General features: G+C 41.1%; 1 protein-coding gene across 1 annotated transcript in view; it reads right to left on the bottom strand.

Annotated features, from left to right (window-relative positions):
• The window catches only part of syt1a (synaptotagmin Ia), an 83,756-nt gene that overhangs the window by 15,074 nt on the left and 52,144 nt on the right, over nucleotides 1-16,538 (bottom strand). The window contains exons 3-6 of the mRNA XM_073480757.1: nucleotides 13,584-13,756; nucleotides 10,580-10,705; nucleotides 1,795-1,962; nucleotides 447-614 (exon numbers count right to left, since the gene is read on the bottom strand). Of these exons, the coding sequence (XP_073336858.1) occupies nucleotides 447-614; nucleotides 1,795-1,962; nucleotides 10,580-10,705; nucleotides 13,584-13,756 (635 nt within the window). The remainder of the gene's footprint in view (nucleotides 1-446; nucleotides 615-1,794; nucleotides 1,963-10,579; nucleotides 10,706-13,583; nucleotides 13,757-16,538) is intronic.

The raw sequence follows: 16,538 nt of genomic DNA, 5'->3' as shown, positions 1-16,538 counted from the left end.
TTATAATTAACCTTTAAATGAAACCACCGTAATCCTAAAAATGAGGTTCCCCTGGCAACATGTGCTATATGCCATGACATTTACCATGAAAATTGAATCTCCTGAACTGTTGCCTGGAAAGTCACACTTCTATTAATTGAAGGGGAAGTGTGGACATCTGATTAAGTGACATTTCCAGGGGAGATGGATTACTTCAGCCACGACAACACATTTGTGGTTCCAGCACAAATGGCTTGCTGAACACAGCAAAATAATCGCTGCGATATCACTTATGCAAGCACCAATAAAAATGCTCTTATTGAAACAGCGGGCGAACAGATGTACAAATCTGAGCCCTGACACAGAGACGGGCGTCACAAAATGATTTCAAACCGACTCATTTCCCATTTTCTAAGGAGTGATTGAACTTTTGTGCCTGCTGCCTACACAGGTTTAATAAGTCTTACCTCCTCTTTCTCAGCGCTCTGCAGATCCCGCCACTCCTCTGTTATGTGGCTGAAGTCCACCTTGTTCATGGGCACCTTGATGTCGCCGATGGCATCGTGTTTGGAGAAGCGGTCAAAGTCGTACACCGTCATGACCAGCGTCTTTCCACCGAGCTCCACGTAGGGGACCTGAGCGGGATGACAACAGCGACAAGTCAAAAAGGGCTCGAGAGGTTTATTGTCTCATTAAAGGATATCCACAATCACACACTTCTGCCAGCATTGTTTGGTTCAGTGTAGTGAAGGGTCTTCTTCTTCTTGCGAGATATGTGCGTCAAAAAGGCTACTGTTTATCGACTCAGCAAAACAAAAACAACAACACCATTTAAAGTCCAGCCTTGCAATAAGTGTTATCTTTGTAAAGCTAATTATGTCCAGTATCTGTGTTTTGAAGCCGTGGTCTGTGGTAGCATATTAAAATGTAATTCAAAGTTGTTGTTGTTGTTGTTGTGTATACTCAGAATAGAGTTTAAGATTCATGCATTTTAAATTGACAATGTCAGTCCTGGACCTACAAAGAAGGTTTGTGATGTTTCTTAAGGTAATTAAATGTCAAGAAAAGTAAGATTTGGGTGTTTTTAGCGTTGGCTGATTGTGATGTTGTGGGCGATTCTGTTTCCAAATCAATCAGTACCCTTCCAGGCAGCGTTATCAGGCCCACAAGCTAGGCTAGGTAAAGGACAGGTGAGAAAGGGAGGGTGAGGAGGTGTCTCAAGTTTGGGACAAAACTTTTTTAATGGAAAAGTCTTGTTGTAAAGATAAGAAGGATAAATCTCTCTTGTTTGTCCTTGACATTATCTCACAAAAATCATCTTGACAGTGTTTATAATCACCCGTCCTGTTTTTTGGACGGACTTGGAAAGAAGTACGACAAAAAAACACACACAAATCAACCTTGTATTGAGATGGATTTCACATCACATTATGCTTAACTTTCCCCACACACCTGCGCTCTCCACTGTCGGATGAATAACAAAACTTTCCCCACTGCTGAGCAACAGCCATGCATCCATAATGGCCGAGGCAAGGCCAGAGTGTAGCGGTGCATCTGCCTGTGTTAATCCCAATCACGTTGAGCCTCGGTGTGTCTGTGTGTGTGTGTGTGTGTGTGAGTGTAACTGTTTGTGTGAGAGATATTCTGTCAGGAGCTTGTTAATGTGCCAGCTGGTTGCTGTCTCCACACCTTCCCAGCATTCACAGCTGCATGCAAATCAGATTGTCAGTGGAACCAAAAAGATCTCGGGCTACAAAAAAGTGTTTAAAATGAGAAAATGTTGTTGAGCAATCTCTGGACTCTTGTGCGATGTACCTTGAAGGTGAACTGCTCATTGAAGGTAGGATTGAGGGTCTTCCTGTGGACCTTGGTCTCAAACTTCTTCTTCTTGTCAGGCAGCAGGTAGACCTTTACGTACGGGTCAGATGTGCCGCCCATGTCCATAGCGGGCAGCTCTGCGGCCTGGATGATCCCCACCATGAGCTGAAAGAGGAAGACGAAGGATAATAATTGAGAGAGGGCATGTCAAGACTGTCAACTGATTCACATGATCATAATTGGACCTTCATCCCACCAACATCCTTACAGAGAAACCATATCTTGCTTAAAGATAAGTCAAGAAATATTTCTTTATAATTGCTCTCACTCCTTGAGGAACATTGGATTTTTAGTCACGTCTACCTCTTTTATAACACTAGCAATCATTCCTTCATTATGGTGGCTTAAAGATGATTCAGTGTCATTTTGCTGGGATATGGCAGCACTATTAGAAGGTTACGTCGGCAGAGCCTTGAAGCGGCTGAAGAGATCGTAAAGGTCAGGACGTGTCAGAGCAGGAACGAGAAGACTGTTTCTCTTCACATAAGGCCAATAATTGATAACCACAATTGGGGGCCTGGGAGGCTGATTGACCTGCCAGTCAGAGCCTCAACTCAAAGGCCTCTCAGGAGGCCCAGCTAGTCAGTCAATCAACTTCCTATCAGGCAGCCATCAAGCAGCAATCTGGAGGCTGACCAGGGCACTCAGCCATGGAGCTGTGCAGCTGTCAGGAGCGGCATCAGTTTACTGATTGGTGCTACCACTGACACAGCGGTAAATAAAAAAGTAGGAAACAATGACCCCCAGTTGGTGATCACCATGGAGGAATAACCACCAGTATGAAGGAAGATCGGTTTAAATGTTTCAGTCAGACTACCTTAGATTTATATGTTTTTTTTTCTAAAAAAGATAAAAGGTGTGATTTTTAAGATACTTGAGAAATTGTCAGAAGCAGAGCTGCTCTGAAGACTGAAATTTTAATTTAGGTTGAGGCAGAGGACCACAGTTTGGACGAGTGGCATTCAGAGAAACGAGGTAAATGCAGTAAAGTAAAAATCAATGTGCTTGAATTAGTTGAAGTAGGCTGGTATCAAAGTTCATCCCTGACTTTGGAAACAATGGCAGAGACAGAAGTCATCTGTAGTACTTTGAGGACTTCTCATCTCTTTTCTTTTCTTGGCTTAAAAGGTTTTTTTTTTGAGCTTGGAAATAGTTTGAAAAAACACAAATTCATCTCACAAATCCCCTTCTACTGGTGAAGATCAAGTCTGAAAGCTCTGGAAAAAGCTTGTAAGTGGACACTGAGTTGAGATTGTTGAGTCAAAACTAGATCCAAGCAGTCTGGTTATACTAGGCTACTGGGTTTGATAGTTAGCCTAGTAGACCTTCCACCATAAAAAGCTAGTTAGCTACACGTAACTCCATGTAGCTTTCTAGTTAAATGAGCCTATTAGCTTCGAAGCCTTGGGTTTGGCATTACGGCCATCACCATCTTGGTTTTTTAAGTGTGTGGAGCTTGGGTGGAGATCCTGATTGGATCTGTTTGAGAAACCGAGGACACACTGTGGTAGCAACTTGTTAATCACCAGGTAGCTGCACTGTCTATTCATCTATTTTACTCTAAATGGGACAGTAATTTACAAAATGAACATCATAATGTATTAAAGAAGACTTGAAACTAGAGTCGTTTTCTCATAAGCTTACATACAATGGGACTTTGAAATCAGTGGAGTCTCCCCCTGCTGGCCTTTAGAAGGAATGCTGGTCTAAGACTAATTTTTCAATCCTGGAAGCACCGTCCATATTTTGCACAGTTAACAGTCTCCACGAATACTTCAATCTTAGCTTCCTAATTGGATCCATCTGATGTTTCACCTTTAAAAATGGTTTCTGTTTCCTCCCACACATTAATGTTTAATTCTGATTGTTTTTTCTGTCTTCAGAGCAGCTTTTTCCATGACAAATGTTGACGTAACATATTTTGGTTGTGATGACGCACCCTAACTGGGTATAGCTCAGGTTAATGCCACCATTCCCCACGTCAAACACTATCTGTCTACTATATGATATCTGTATTGGATGGTGGTGAGATTCCAGTAAGGATAGGTCGTCATGAAATGGAGTAACTTTATGTAAATGTACCACAGACACACACGTGTACTGTTTGCACGAACATCTCACATGACGATAGTGAACACAAGACAAGGCGGTCGTGGAAAGTATGGAGTATCCTCGGTTATTTATCTGCTCCCCAGGTTATGCACAACATTTTCTTGACATTACCTTGAAAAACAAGTCTCAAAACACTGAAAGGAGATTCTGTCATGATTTCAATGGACCACTTTGACATAAATATAACTTCTGTAATTGCACATCTGCGCGTATCACTCACGGCAACATAGTTACATACCTCAGAAGGCAAATAAAAGGCGTTCAATTACTCCAGCTGTCATTTACCTGAACCTAAATGTAACCATGTTTTGCACTTTAGTGCTGTAAAGTGACACTTTGAATTCGAGTGGAGCCATTCATCCCTGCATGCTGTCCTTCTGATTTCCACCCATCCATCAGCACGGTCGGTGGCAGACACAGCATGTCAAACCATCTTTAGTGGAAGAGGCACCGCTGCTTTCAAAGAGAGATGAAAGCAGGAAGTGGTTGGAAATGTTGATATGCGTTTGCTGCTTCAGCTAATTGTATTTTTACTCAAGCTGTACGACACAACACCAACTTAAGACGGGTAACTCATTAGGGACACCTTTGCTCAAAATTAAACCAACCAGAGAGCACTCCCGCAAGTAAGATCATGCATAACCCATTTTTCCCTTAAGTCCCTAAATATGAATGTCCTGAACTTTTCTGAAATTAAGTTATTCATCCTAATTTTCTCAAAATTGGCTTAAGTGAGAGCAGTGACTGCTGGGAAAACCCCTTCAATTACAACAACTGGTCATTTTCCAGCTGCTAAAATCTCATTTAAACTGCTTTATTTTGTATTTGTGCTGCGAATAACTTACGTATTATAACCACAGTTGCAAATAACGCTTATTAACATCAATTAAAATCAATTTTATTTTATTTTTATGGTATAAAATGTTACATAAACAGTAAAAAAAAAAAAAAAAAAAAAAACCCATTCCACATCCTGTCAGCTTAAGGTGACATTTTCAAACTATTTTTTGTTTTGTTATGTTTTGTCCACTTAACAGTCCAACATATCGACCTCTTTCTAGCACACACTTTATGACATGGGTCTGTCAATTTGAGCTATAGTGCAAAAGGAGAAGGCGTGTGAGCCAAACAGAGTTGTTATTTTGTGCGCCCCTGGTTCCAGATAAAGAAATCTCATTTATTTTCTCCATAGACAATATTTTTTCATAGACAATATCTTGTTCTTTGATTAAAAAAAAGTCAAATGTTCAACTTAGTGTACAGAAAACGTTCAAGGGAAAAGTCCACTACAACTCCCAAGATGCACTATGGGAAGAAACATCCAATCAAAGAGCTTCATGCCGCGTTCAGAATTTCCTAGTTGGAATTTCCAACTGTCATCCTTGAAGTGTTTCAGGTGAACGACACCAAAAGTAAAAAGAAAAGGTAAGATTCATTCAGTAACTATGGAGATGATGGCTACCAATCTGATTCGTGCCTCTTCTCCATGGTAAAAGCAGCAAAGGCTCATGGGTATTTTAGTATTTTGAGTCATCTGCCATGCCAAAATGATGGATAAAACATGATTTCTCAGTAACTGAGTCGAAATAATGAAAACTGGTGGCCATGACATAGACCTAAATCATTGTGACATGATCCAGGAGAGTCGTGTTTATATGTTAAAGGGAAGTTGGTTGTTGTGTCTCATTTCCAGGTCGTCTGATACCAACACTTTGGGTTAGGATTTCAGGCTGAATACGACCCAAAATGTTGGTATTTGACGACCTGGGAATGAGACTCAACAATCAACTGTCTTTCTCTAGAATTGCTTTCCCTACCTATAATCAGTAAAGAGGATATTGTTGAAATGTGAATACAAAATGAGAAAAAGCACTCCAGAGCCAGCATCTTCTCTCATTCAGCAACTTTAATCCACCATTTCAGCACTAATTCTAACTACTTTTTCCTAACAACAGACTATTGACTATCACTCCTATTGAGAGTTAAAAAACAAAGGCTGTGGTTTTGTGTTTGCACATCTGTGTGGGTGTTTCTGTTTGACTAAGGACTCAGGCCCTGTCACAGCAGAGGGCTGCTGGTATTAACCCCTCTCTGTTTGTCTGTTACTCTTCAGCCCAGTGAGCAGCACGCTGACCAGAATGGGTGCAGGATGGTGATTCAGCCCTTGGCAGCTTATCTTGGAGAGCTTTGTCCCGATGCATCATGGCTCTGCTGTAATCAAACACACACATGCACACTTCCAAAGAAGACCAGTAGTCCCTCTTCCTGGCTAATATTTACCGAAGCGGCTTTGTGTGTTATTTCAGGATGAACTCTCGAGGGGAAACTCTGAAAATAAATTATAAAAAAAGGAAAATAATCTGAATGTTTTGAAATTCATCTCTCCTTAACAATGAGTTTAAAATTCACATATTCCGACTGGACACAATAGGCCGTCTCTTGACCTGCAAAAAAAAAGAGCAATGAAAATGGTAATGATGTTGAAAGTAGGAATGACATTATAATTCCCCTTCCTGCTGTGCTGAGAGGGCTCTCTGTGCTTCATTTGCTGTGTATCTGCCTGATGTAGCCGAGTGGTCGCTCCCTGACTGATTTGGATCTTTTACAAAACCTTTTCGTCTCATTAGTGTATAAACCCAGAACCATCAACACCGGGGGCAGCAGCCATTTGTGGTGGTTAACATGCAGAAACAAAGCTGAGACTCATTGCCACAAGGACGTGACATTAATCTGCACGTCTTTTCCCACTCAGCCTGATCTTCTTGCCTCAGTCTCTGTGCAGACACTTACCAGTGTTTCCCCCTTTTTCTTGACAGGGTGGAACATTTACAGACAGTGAGAAAGTATCTTTTTCTATTCATACAATATAGTATTTTGTAGTGCTCAAGGCAGGGTCTTAAACGAGGCATATCTATGGTATAACAAATATACTCATTGGTGACATTTTTCATCATATAGTAACTTAAACTCTACTTAAACAAACCATTTGAGATTTATAAACTTCTTGAGTACTGAGGACGCTCCCCCCCTTCCGCTTTGACACATCATTATCTATAGTTTTTGCCTGATACAAATCTGATCCAGACCCTGAATTGGAAGTCAAATACTGAATATCATTAGTATTTCCTAACCCTATCGCCAGACACAAGGTTGAAATGCTCCCTGTCGATATTTCATTTAGTTCAACGTCTCTGCACTCCAACTACAGAAAAGATAAGGCCTGCTGAAGGTTAGGCAAAGTTTGTACTCTACGGTAAATAAATTCATCATCATCGTGAAAGGGAAATTCTGGTATCTTTTATGTTTAAGTTTCGCTCAAGGAGAAATCTCTGGAGAGGTGAGCTGTTGCAGGAAAACACTGGAAACGTGAGTCAGAGTTGGAGGTTTGGAGTTTTCTTAGAGGAGCTGGCAGCAAGAACTTATTTCCAATGCCATGGTTTTGACAAACTATAATAGGCAGCAACCGTAACAACTCACCTCGCCGGAATTCTCCTTGAACGAGCCTCGTGTTTCTGGTTACAAAGAGGTCAATATCTGCACAAATCGTTTCTGTAATGTTGTCGGCCACTTGGAATAAAAACCTCAGGCTGTCAGTGGCAAAAACAAGCACTTTAAGTGATGGCCGAAGTTGCTGTAAAGGATTATGTTGCATCCACTGCAGCTGTGTTGCGGCTGCCAGCTAAGTTAAGTTTAAGCAACCGAAACCTGTGCTCAATACAAAGACGTCAAACCTGTTATTTCTTTACATTATGTTAATAATTTGTTAATTTCCTTTGTATGCCCATCCCTCCAAATCCTTTCAGTGTCAGACATGGGGAAGCAGCATCCAACAGTGTTTGTACCTTTCCGAATCTGACCATCATGCTCATTTCTCGCAGCTACTTCCCAGGTGTGGAGGGTGGAGAAAGTTAGCCGGATTTGTAATGGTAAGAAGGGTTTGTACTTCACTTTTAAGCTCCCTTTTCCCTTCTTTGCACAACTACTCAACTACAATTTTCAGCCCTCTCTCTAACCACCAGCTTCTTGCCCTGAATTTCAGTGCATCCTCCTGGAAAATATAAACACTCTCTTGCCTTTAGACATGGTCAAACAACATTTTGAGTGTTTCATATCAAGTATACTCCAGCCTTAAATCGTCCAATACGAACGTGATCTCTGGGCAAAATTTGGCAGACACTGAAAAACACCATCTTCACACTTCAGCGGTGATCAGAAACCATCTCTTACTGCACATTACCTGAAGACTACACAATGATTGTTCTCCATAATGTACTCTCTTTAGAGCGGCCTCCTATTCAGTAATAATTGAAATTTCACACGCAGCCTTCTTCTTCTTAAAGGAACCTACAGCCGAGGCATGAAAACCAATCACCTGTGCCATTTCTCCTCGAGCAGTTCTATGGTGCTCACATTGATTACATGGGCCTCAAAGCCTGAGGATTAAAAAAAAACCCCTTTCCTGAAGGCTACTGTGCCTCTGGACTGAGTCCGTCACCGAGCTGAAAGTGGGTCAGACGAGCGGCTGCCTCTCTGGTTTTTAGGTCCGTCTGTTGCGAGCTTCTTTAACTTCAGAGGCAGCCGGAGAGGCGATGAGCCGAGCCCAGATTCTCTGAGGTCACTGTCACGAAGTGTGAAAACTGTCATCCATTCATTACGCTTTAGCTCCACAGTGAAGCTTATTACCATTGTAATCAAGAACCTCATAGAGGGACCTGTCACTGCCTCCCACTACATGACAGATCAACCCTGTGAAGTGTAATATGCTCCACATAATACCACTTTTCATGAAAAGACTCAATACTCTGTCATTTTTCTCTAGAAGAATCCAGGGTCTGGTTGACTGAACAGTAATAATGTTGGATTTAATTAGCATCATTATTGACTCTTTAATTTGTACACTGATTATTACACACACTAAAATGTGTGAAGGTGGACATAAACTCCATTGTTGTTTTGATTAAAGTCTCGGTAACACTTAAATGCACATTTTATGGGCTTTCATTGTGAATTATAATGCATTCATAATGCATCATGACGTATGATGTATTATAAGCCCCGTCACTTAACATCTAGTTCAGCGGTCACTAATAACCAGATCGCGGTCTGGATCTTTACCCAGACCTATAATCTATAAATTATTGAGTATTATTGAATTTTGAAGTAGCATATTACCTAGCTATATTAACTGGTGCAGCTTTGGCACTGGTTTAGTGGCTCACAGACCAGCTGCATGCATTGTAAATTGTTGTAAAAGTCAGTGAGTCTTGTGAGCAAACACACTCACTCAAACTCAAACTAAGTGCACAGAAAATAAAGGCAACTTTCTCTGCTATGAACATTATTCAACAAAATATAATTTCACGCTAACCAATGAGCACCTACACAAGTGTATGAGGATGGACACGAGACCATTCCAGCCCAGATTTAAAACCCTGGCAGGACCAGCTGAAGCTCACTTCTCTCAGTGAACAAGAGAAAGTGAGAGAGTGAGACAAAAGAGGGAGAGAAAGACTTTTAAGTTCTTAAGATGTGTTGATTTTGTTCAGAATAAAGTTGTTTGAGAAGGTTAAGGTGTGAAATGGAGTTCAAATGAAAGAAGGAAAAAAAGAAACTCACTCACAAAAGTTACACTTTTTATTCAATTTATGTAAAATCACGATCTTTATTCAAGCGGCATCTTTTTCAAAACCTCTCTGTTCTGTATTTCATTTTAAAATGCCTCTCCCTTTTTTAACTTAAAATGAGAAAATAACATTTAAAACTGACAATAGTGTTGAAATATTACAGAATTGTACTTTATTTAATCTGACAGTTGTTGACTACATACATTATGATGTTCCTGACCTTCACTCGAGGACATTTTCTCCAACTGGATCTCTTTGAATTGTAATCGAATACCTCTGCTCTCTAGCTAATAAGACACTTGAACTTGTGGGTTACGAGTGCAATCATATCATCACATCTATGATGCTACAGATGTGGTCTTCATAGAAAGTGTAAAGTTTTGGGTGTAGATAGGGAGATGTACCTGTGCCTGTGTATGACTCAGTGTGTACAGGAGCAGAAAGTGTTACTGTCTAATCTCAGGCTGTCAGTTCTGTTTATAATGGGGAGTTAGCTAGCCCAGTGAGGGACAGCGCTGTGTTCACGCACCGCATCTATTATCTGTCACACAACATCTGGCACAAGGAAGCTGATGCGCTTCCTCATTCGGCTTTTTAAAACTCAGTCGCTGGAAAAAATAAAGGCAGATGGATATCTGCAGGGGCCGTTTTCAATCAAGTAGAAAGAAAGAAACAAATTCAGAGGCGAAGAAAATCCCAATAGTGTACTGCATCTTTTACAAGGCTCAGTGGCGAATGCACAAACTCGACCGCCATGATATCCCTGTGAGAGTGCTCTCAAGCTTCAGTGGTGAAACTGTGTTTACAGTGGTGGTAACGCAACAAAGGGAGAATATGTTGTGCAGAACCTGGGTGGGTCCTGTTAAATCTCTGGAGAGATGAAAAGTTGGACCACCTGAGAAGTTGGGTGCGACCATACTTACGAAGGAGAACCTTTCGAAACAACGACACAACGACACAGAGAGATTCGGAGAACAGATCCTTACCGTATTCTCTGTGAAATTGTAATCCAGGGAGTATTGTAATTTGCCCAGTTTCTGGTCCTCCTTGGGCTCGGCCTCTTTCTCCGTTTCAGTCAGCCCTGTCTCCGCATCCTCCTCATCCTTCAAGGCCTGAAGGAGACACCCACCAAGAGTCAGTGTCGCCTGTTTGTCGCTGGTGCTAGCACCCAGCCAGCCGTTCCCTGCCCGGGTCCTGCCAGCGGACCTACTCCTGTAAAAGCTGCCACTTGTTTTATGGTGTGTAAGGGGGGAAACGGGGGGGAAGCAAGCACTAAAACACCATAGCAGTTAACACCAGGACATGCTCTGTGATGCACTAAAGCCCCGGGCCTGGTCCCCTGATGATGCTTTCCTATCAATCTCTGGGTGTTTCTGTCTAAAGGGAGGAAAGATCAAATGATGGCGCCAGAGATGAGAGCAATGGGCAGGCATTAGAGGAAGAAGAAGAAGAAGAAGAAGGGGAGAGAGACATAAACAGAGAGGACAGAGAGAAGGAGAGAGAAGGAGAGAGAGAGAGATGCTTCCGGAAAAAGATCACAGTAAGACAATTCCGTTGATGTTATTTCAGGCAGATCAAGTCTCTGGCAAACATATCAACTGGGAAGTGTCTGAAGTGGCACAGAGTGAGAAGTGAAGTTGCCCTTTCGCTAGCCTGGCACTGAGGTACGGGGGAGCAGGTGGTGGCATTGGTGAGGGGTGGGGGAAGGAGGGGTGGAGGAGTTTGTTATAAGACCAACATGCGATTGAAGAGGCAAAGACTAGTTCTCAAGGTCATTCATTCAGCGTCAAACGTGGCCTTCCAAGAAGTCTCTTTCGTTAGGCATGCAGAGCATTCTCTGTTGTACAAACTGGTGCTCTTGTGTGATTCCCCATTCCCCATTCCCATGTCTGGTTACGCCCTCAGACATACAGTCGCATTGCCATCATAACCCCTAAAGCTTTCATGTTATCCCCTACGCCGATGGTAGCTAGAAGCATCATGCCAGCAGTGGGTGGGTAGGTGTTGGTAATAGGGGGGTTGTAATGTACATCGGGGGGGGGCCTGCTCTTATCAGTTTGTCAAGTTGCTCATGTGAAAGCAAAAGGCTGAACAACACTGATTTGTTTTTAAATTTTTCCGCTGAGCCACTTTGGTCTCCGCCTTTTGGGAGCAAATCCGAATTGAGTGGTCTTTCTTTGACACATAAAAGAGAGAGAAGAGGTAACAGGTAAAATTATTAATTTTATCAAACCTGTTTTTTTGTTTTTTTTTATATAGGGTTAATCCAACTTTTATGCATCTTTGCTCCAGGAGAGGCTGGGATATATATTTCATCTAGGTTGACAGCTGTGAATGCAAATGCCACTGAACGTCAAAAGCTTCCTTTTCATCAGCGGTTTCAAAAGAACATTTACTTGTAGAGCCTCTCAATCATTCTTCGTTTGCTCACCGCCACTCGTTTGAAATGTAAATTATAATATTCAAAAGGCAGGAGACTTTAGCTTGGCACGAAAATCAGCATGGTTCAACCTTGTCAATGGGCACCCAGTGTTTCTTTCATACATATATATGTGCATATGCAGGTTGTACGCACATATATACAGTAGATATACATGTACTGTATGCATAGTTACATATATTTGGTTCTACGGGAGTAAGTTGTTCTCAAGAGGCTACAAAAAAAAAAACATCAGAGCAGCAGGCTTAAGAAGATCCAACAGCAATTAGGAACCTACCGCCAGTGACCATCCCGAACAGTCATCAGACACAACACAGATAAGGAGGACATAGAAGGAAGAAACACAAATTAAAACAACCACACACAGGAGTTAACACGCCAGAGTCTGGGCACACCAGGAGAAATGACCGCTTGCCTCGGGAGTGGCAGATTCGCCGATCTCAGGGATTAGCTATTAACTGAAGGTGTTTGAAAATAAAAATTGGATTGTTCAAAGGCAGTGGGGACACTGGAAAATAATGGAAAATCTTCTGAGTTTGCAGCTTTTTAACTGACCTCGCTGTTTGTTAAAGCTTCCAACTGCTACATAAAAAATAAAGGAGTCTTTAACATTTAATTCATGCAGTCTACTACAATAAGTAAGTCATGAAAACATTGTCAGTGGTTTCTGTCTACGATTTCGGAAACCAGCTCTGATAGCAGAGATGTCGCAGCAAATTAAACGCACTTTGTACACGTTTCCACCGAGGACGGCAGCATAATGATGCTCCGCTGGTGCAATTAAGCACGCTAACTTTCATCTGAAGTGTCAGCGTTTCATTTGCCTCCCGTTCTGTACCGTCGAAAGGTAGACTTTAATTAAATTCCCTCTCATTTGTTTATCGTTTTGGTGATGTCATTTCTCTGGGTGGATACCACTTCATTACTACGTTACTCACACTCCTCAACAAGTGAGCAGGTCCTCATTTGACAAAAAGAAAACACTCACAGGAACAAAAGTAGGAGAAAAAAAAGAGAAAGACTGAAATACTCTCTCTTCAATCTGAAGCCATTTAAATGACTTCCATTAACTCTCCTGTAATTAGACTGAATTCTTTTTTAATTAAGCGGTGAATTATCATAGCAAGTAATACTGTATGTATCTCTCCGGCAACAATAAATACATCGTACAACAAAATACATACAGTGCAGTAGCAGCCAGTGCATTAAACAATAGGGACGTTTTTGAAAGTCACATTTGCAGTGAAGTTGGTGAAAACAAAACTTAAAACTGTGGCTGCAAATGTGACCAGTCAAATCTGTCATACAGCATTATAAACTCTAAAATTATAAAAAGAAAATGTATGTCAAACACAGCAAAAAATTAAAAAACACTAAACATTATTGGCGATATCTAAAACATACTTCTAGACAAATTATTTTCAACTTCTAGCACAAAGTCATGCACAGAGGATCTAGCAAAAACAAAATGTTTTTAAGAGCGTTATTAAATTAGCGTGTAGGGAGGGAAGTGTTTCTGAATCTTTAGCAACAATAGTGAAAGCCTTTACCTCCGTTTTGGCTCCGTCCATGACGTCCTTCATGTTGATGGCATTTTTGCCCTTGTCTTTGCCCTTCTTTTTGTTTTTCTTCTTGAATATCCATTTTTTGCAGATGCAGAAGCAGCATGCTAACACCAGGATGATCGCCACAAAGGCAATAGAGACAATGGCCCATGAAGGCACTGGGGAGAGAGCAGACAAGAGAGAGTTTGGATTGAACTTCTGGGATAAAACATTGTTTCACCTTGCAGAGAGATTTTAGGGAACCGGGCCAAAGCAGCATCTGAACCGAAGTTCCAAGAAGTGATTATAGCAACTGACAGGTGAGATAAAAGTAGGAAAATGTGTGTGCCTGCAGAGTTGGCACACCGGATCAGCACCTAAGCCAGAGCCCGGGTCCATCAAGAAGTGGCAGACTCTTAACGATTGGTCCTGACTAGCAGGACAAGACACGACCGCACAGCTCGAGCCAATTTAGTGGAAGTAACAGATGTTGGCATTTTCCACTTGCCATTTAAACAAAAAGATTCTCAGACATCTGACACTTTCACGGCAATCACCGGCAACACAGAACTTGCTGGGATTGAGAGCCGTTGTCAATTTCCAAGGGCGAGTCCGAGAGGCATTAACAGCGGTACGACCGTGACAAGTCGGTGATGCAGAAAACCAAACAGGTTCAAGAAGGTTTTACACACTTATTTCACAAACTCTTAGCTTCTATATTACCTTAAAAAGTATGAATGAGTCTTTTTTGTGGAGATTTTTAAGGCTTAGAATGTTTTACAGATTACGGTTACAGACGAAAACCTTTCCCAGACTTGTACCGCGTACAAAAAAGCCTAATCTCACTACCTGAACATTTAAAGTTCAGTCTAGAAGAAGTAAGAGAACAACTGCAGGAGGGTGTCTTTAGTTTGAAAGAGTTAGGGTTAAGTGATCCTGCAATCATATCATTAACTTCCTGCAAAGCCTGTCCTTGTACTTTTATGCCCTTCAGTTAGGATTAGTTTGAAAAAAAAAAAAAAAAAATCAAATAAGAGTCTTAAAACTAAAAAAATCCATAGCAAGGTATCTTCTTTTACTTTGGATGATGTCACTTTAATGTGGGAAAGTGGGAGAGATCTTCAACTATGACATATTTTCCACTTAATTAGCTACACTGAAGGAAACTCAATCTAAAAATCTACATCATGATTTGTTTAAAACAGTTCAAAGGATAAAACATTCTTTTTCTCTAATTAATGAGTTTATTTCGGTCACTGAGCAGCCCTGTCACTTTTAATTTAATACCTGCTTCACATTCATAAAGGTCAAAGTATGAAATATCAATGAGAACTGTGAATAATTAGATAGACAGAAGATAAGGTATAGAATTAATTCATTTTTTTATGTTTATAGCATCTTTTGTAAGTACTTTCCAGCAATATATAACAACAATTCCTGATAACATCACTAATTAATCATTGAGCAAGTCCGGGACTTCATTAAGAAGCACAAAATGCAGGGATGATTAGACGGATGGACCAATTTAAAAATAACTCTAATTAATTTAAGGTCTACAGATTAATTTTACATAAGCTTAGAGGTCTGGAACAATAGTAGTGGGAATTTTCCAGCCAGTTTTTGCAAAGATCACATACAAAAACATTTAATAATTGATGTTACAGCCTGTGGCAGGTTAAAAAAAATGTATTTCAGCCCTTTTTTAAACCATTTTTTTAACACCTTTGAAGATCTTTAAAGGGCGATTCTGGAGTCGGTTGTTGAGTCTCATTCCCAGGTCGTCAAAATACTTTTCAAAAACCCTGCTGAGTTACAATCTTTTGATTAAAACTGCTTTTAATATGATAAATCAGAAAAGACGGTTTGATGGGAGTGGAATATAAGTTGTTGTTTCCTTCACCGTGTGTTCCTGCTCTGCTTCATGACCCTGACTGGAGAAATTAGACAACGCCAGTCAACTCTGTCACCTTCAGACTGTCACACATTCAGCTCAACAACACGGTGACAGCCATCTGCAAACACAGTGACACCTACCTCAACCATATCCAGCTACTCCCTGGTGCACACACACACAGTGACACACAAACACGGTGATGGAAGGAGAAATGCGTTGTTTTAAGTACCGGAGAGACAACATTAAAGTCCAGATGGGCTGAAAATAATGAGAGCACCTCGCAACAGACTTCTCCCTTCAGCAGTCATAATCGTTGCTCCTTCATTCTCGGCAGACACCAAACACCTGGCAGCCCACCCACTATTTTAATAGCCAGGAATAACAGACGGATTATCCAATTTTAGGAGCTTGTTCTTGGTTTTGTTTGTGCTTTTCTACTCTGAAAGGCAAAGGGAATCCTTCTGACTGAAGCTATCTGAAAACTATTTCGAGATATACATCTTCTTCTTCAAAAATCCACACAACACAGCCAGTTCCTGTCAGGGTTCATCCCAGGTCAAACTTCAGTCCCTTGAAGACTTTATCTGAAAAACTCCCAAAAAGACCCATCAAAAGAGAAAAGTATATTACAGTCTATCACTTTGGGGTTTGGCTCAGCAGTATTCACCTGCGGTTTCTTCGCCGAGGTCCGAGGGAGGAGAGAGCGAGAGGGGAGAGAAATCGATGCTCTGTTGACAAAATCAATAAGCACTCTCCTCCGAGGGAAAACTGTGAGTGATGCTCTAAAATAACTTTAGGATCTACAGCTTTGGCCTTGCCTCGGAGCGCTGTGGTAATGGAGGTGATACTGGATGGGACTTGTTTACAATGAGCCATCCAAAACTGGCAGCATCTCCATGAAACTATACAGAGAATACACTCAGGGGTCAGGTTTGTTTGGTTTATAGCTTAGATACATAAAAAGACACTGAATTCCTTTTGGGAGTTTGTATATCTTGTTATTTTTAGTTGCCAAAATGATTCAATAGCCAAAATGTTGAGTGCTAAAAGGTCCCATTCTGTAGAAA

This window comes from Pagrus major, chromosome 14, assembly GCF_040436345.1.
Source record: "Pagrus major chromosome 14, Pma_NU_1.0".
Taxonomy (NCBI): domain Eukaryota; kingdom Metazoa; phylum Chordata; class Actinopteri; order Spariformes; family Sparidae; genus Pagrus; species Pagrus major.
Note: the sequence above shows the minus strand (reverse complement) of the source record. Positions and strands in the feature narration are given on the sequence as shown.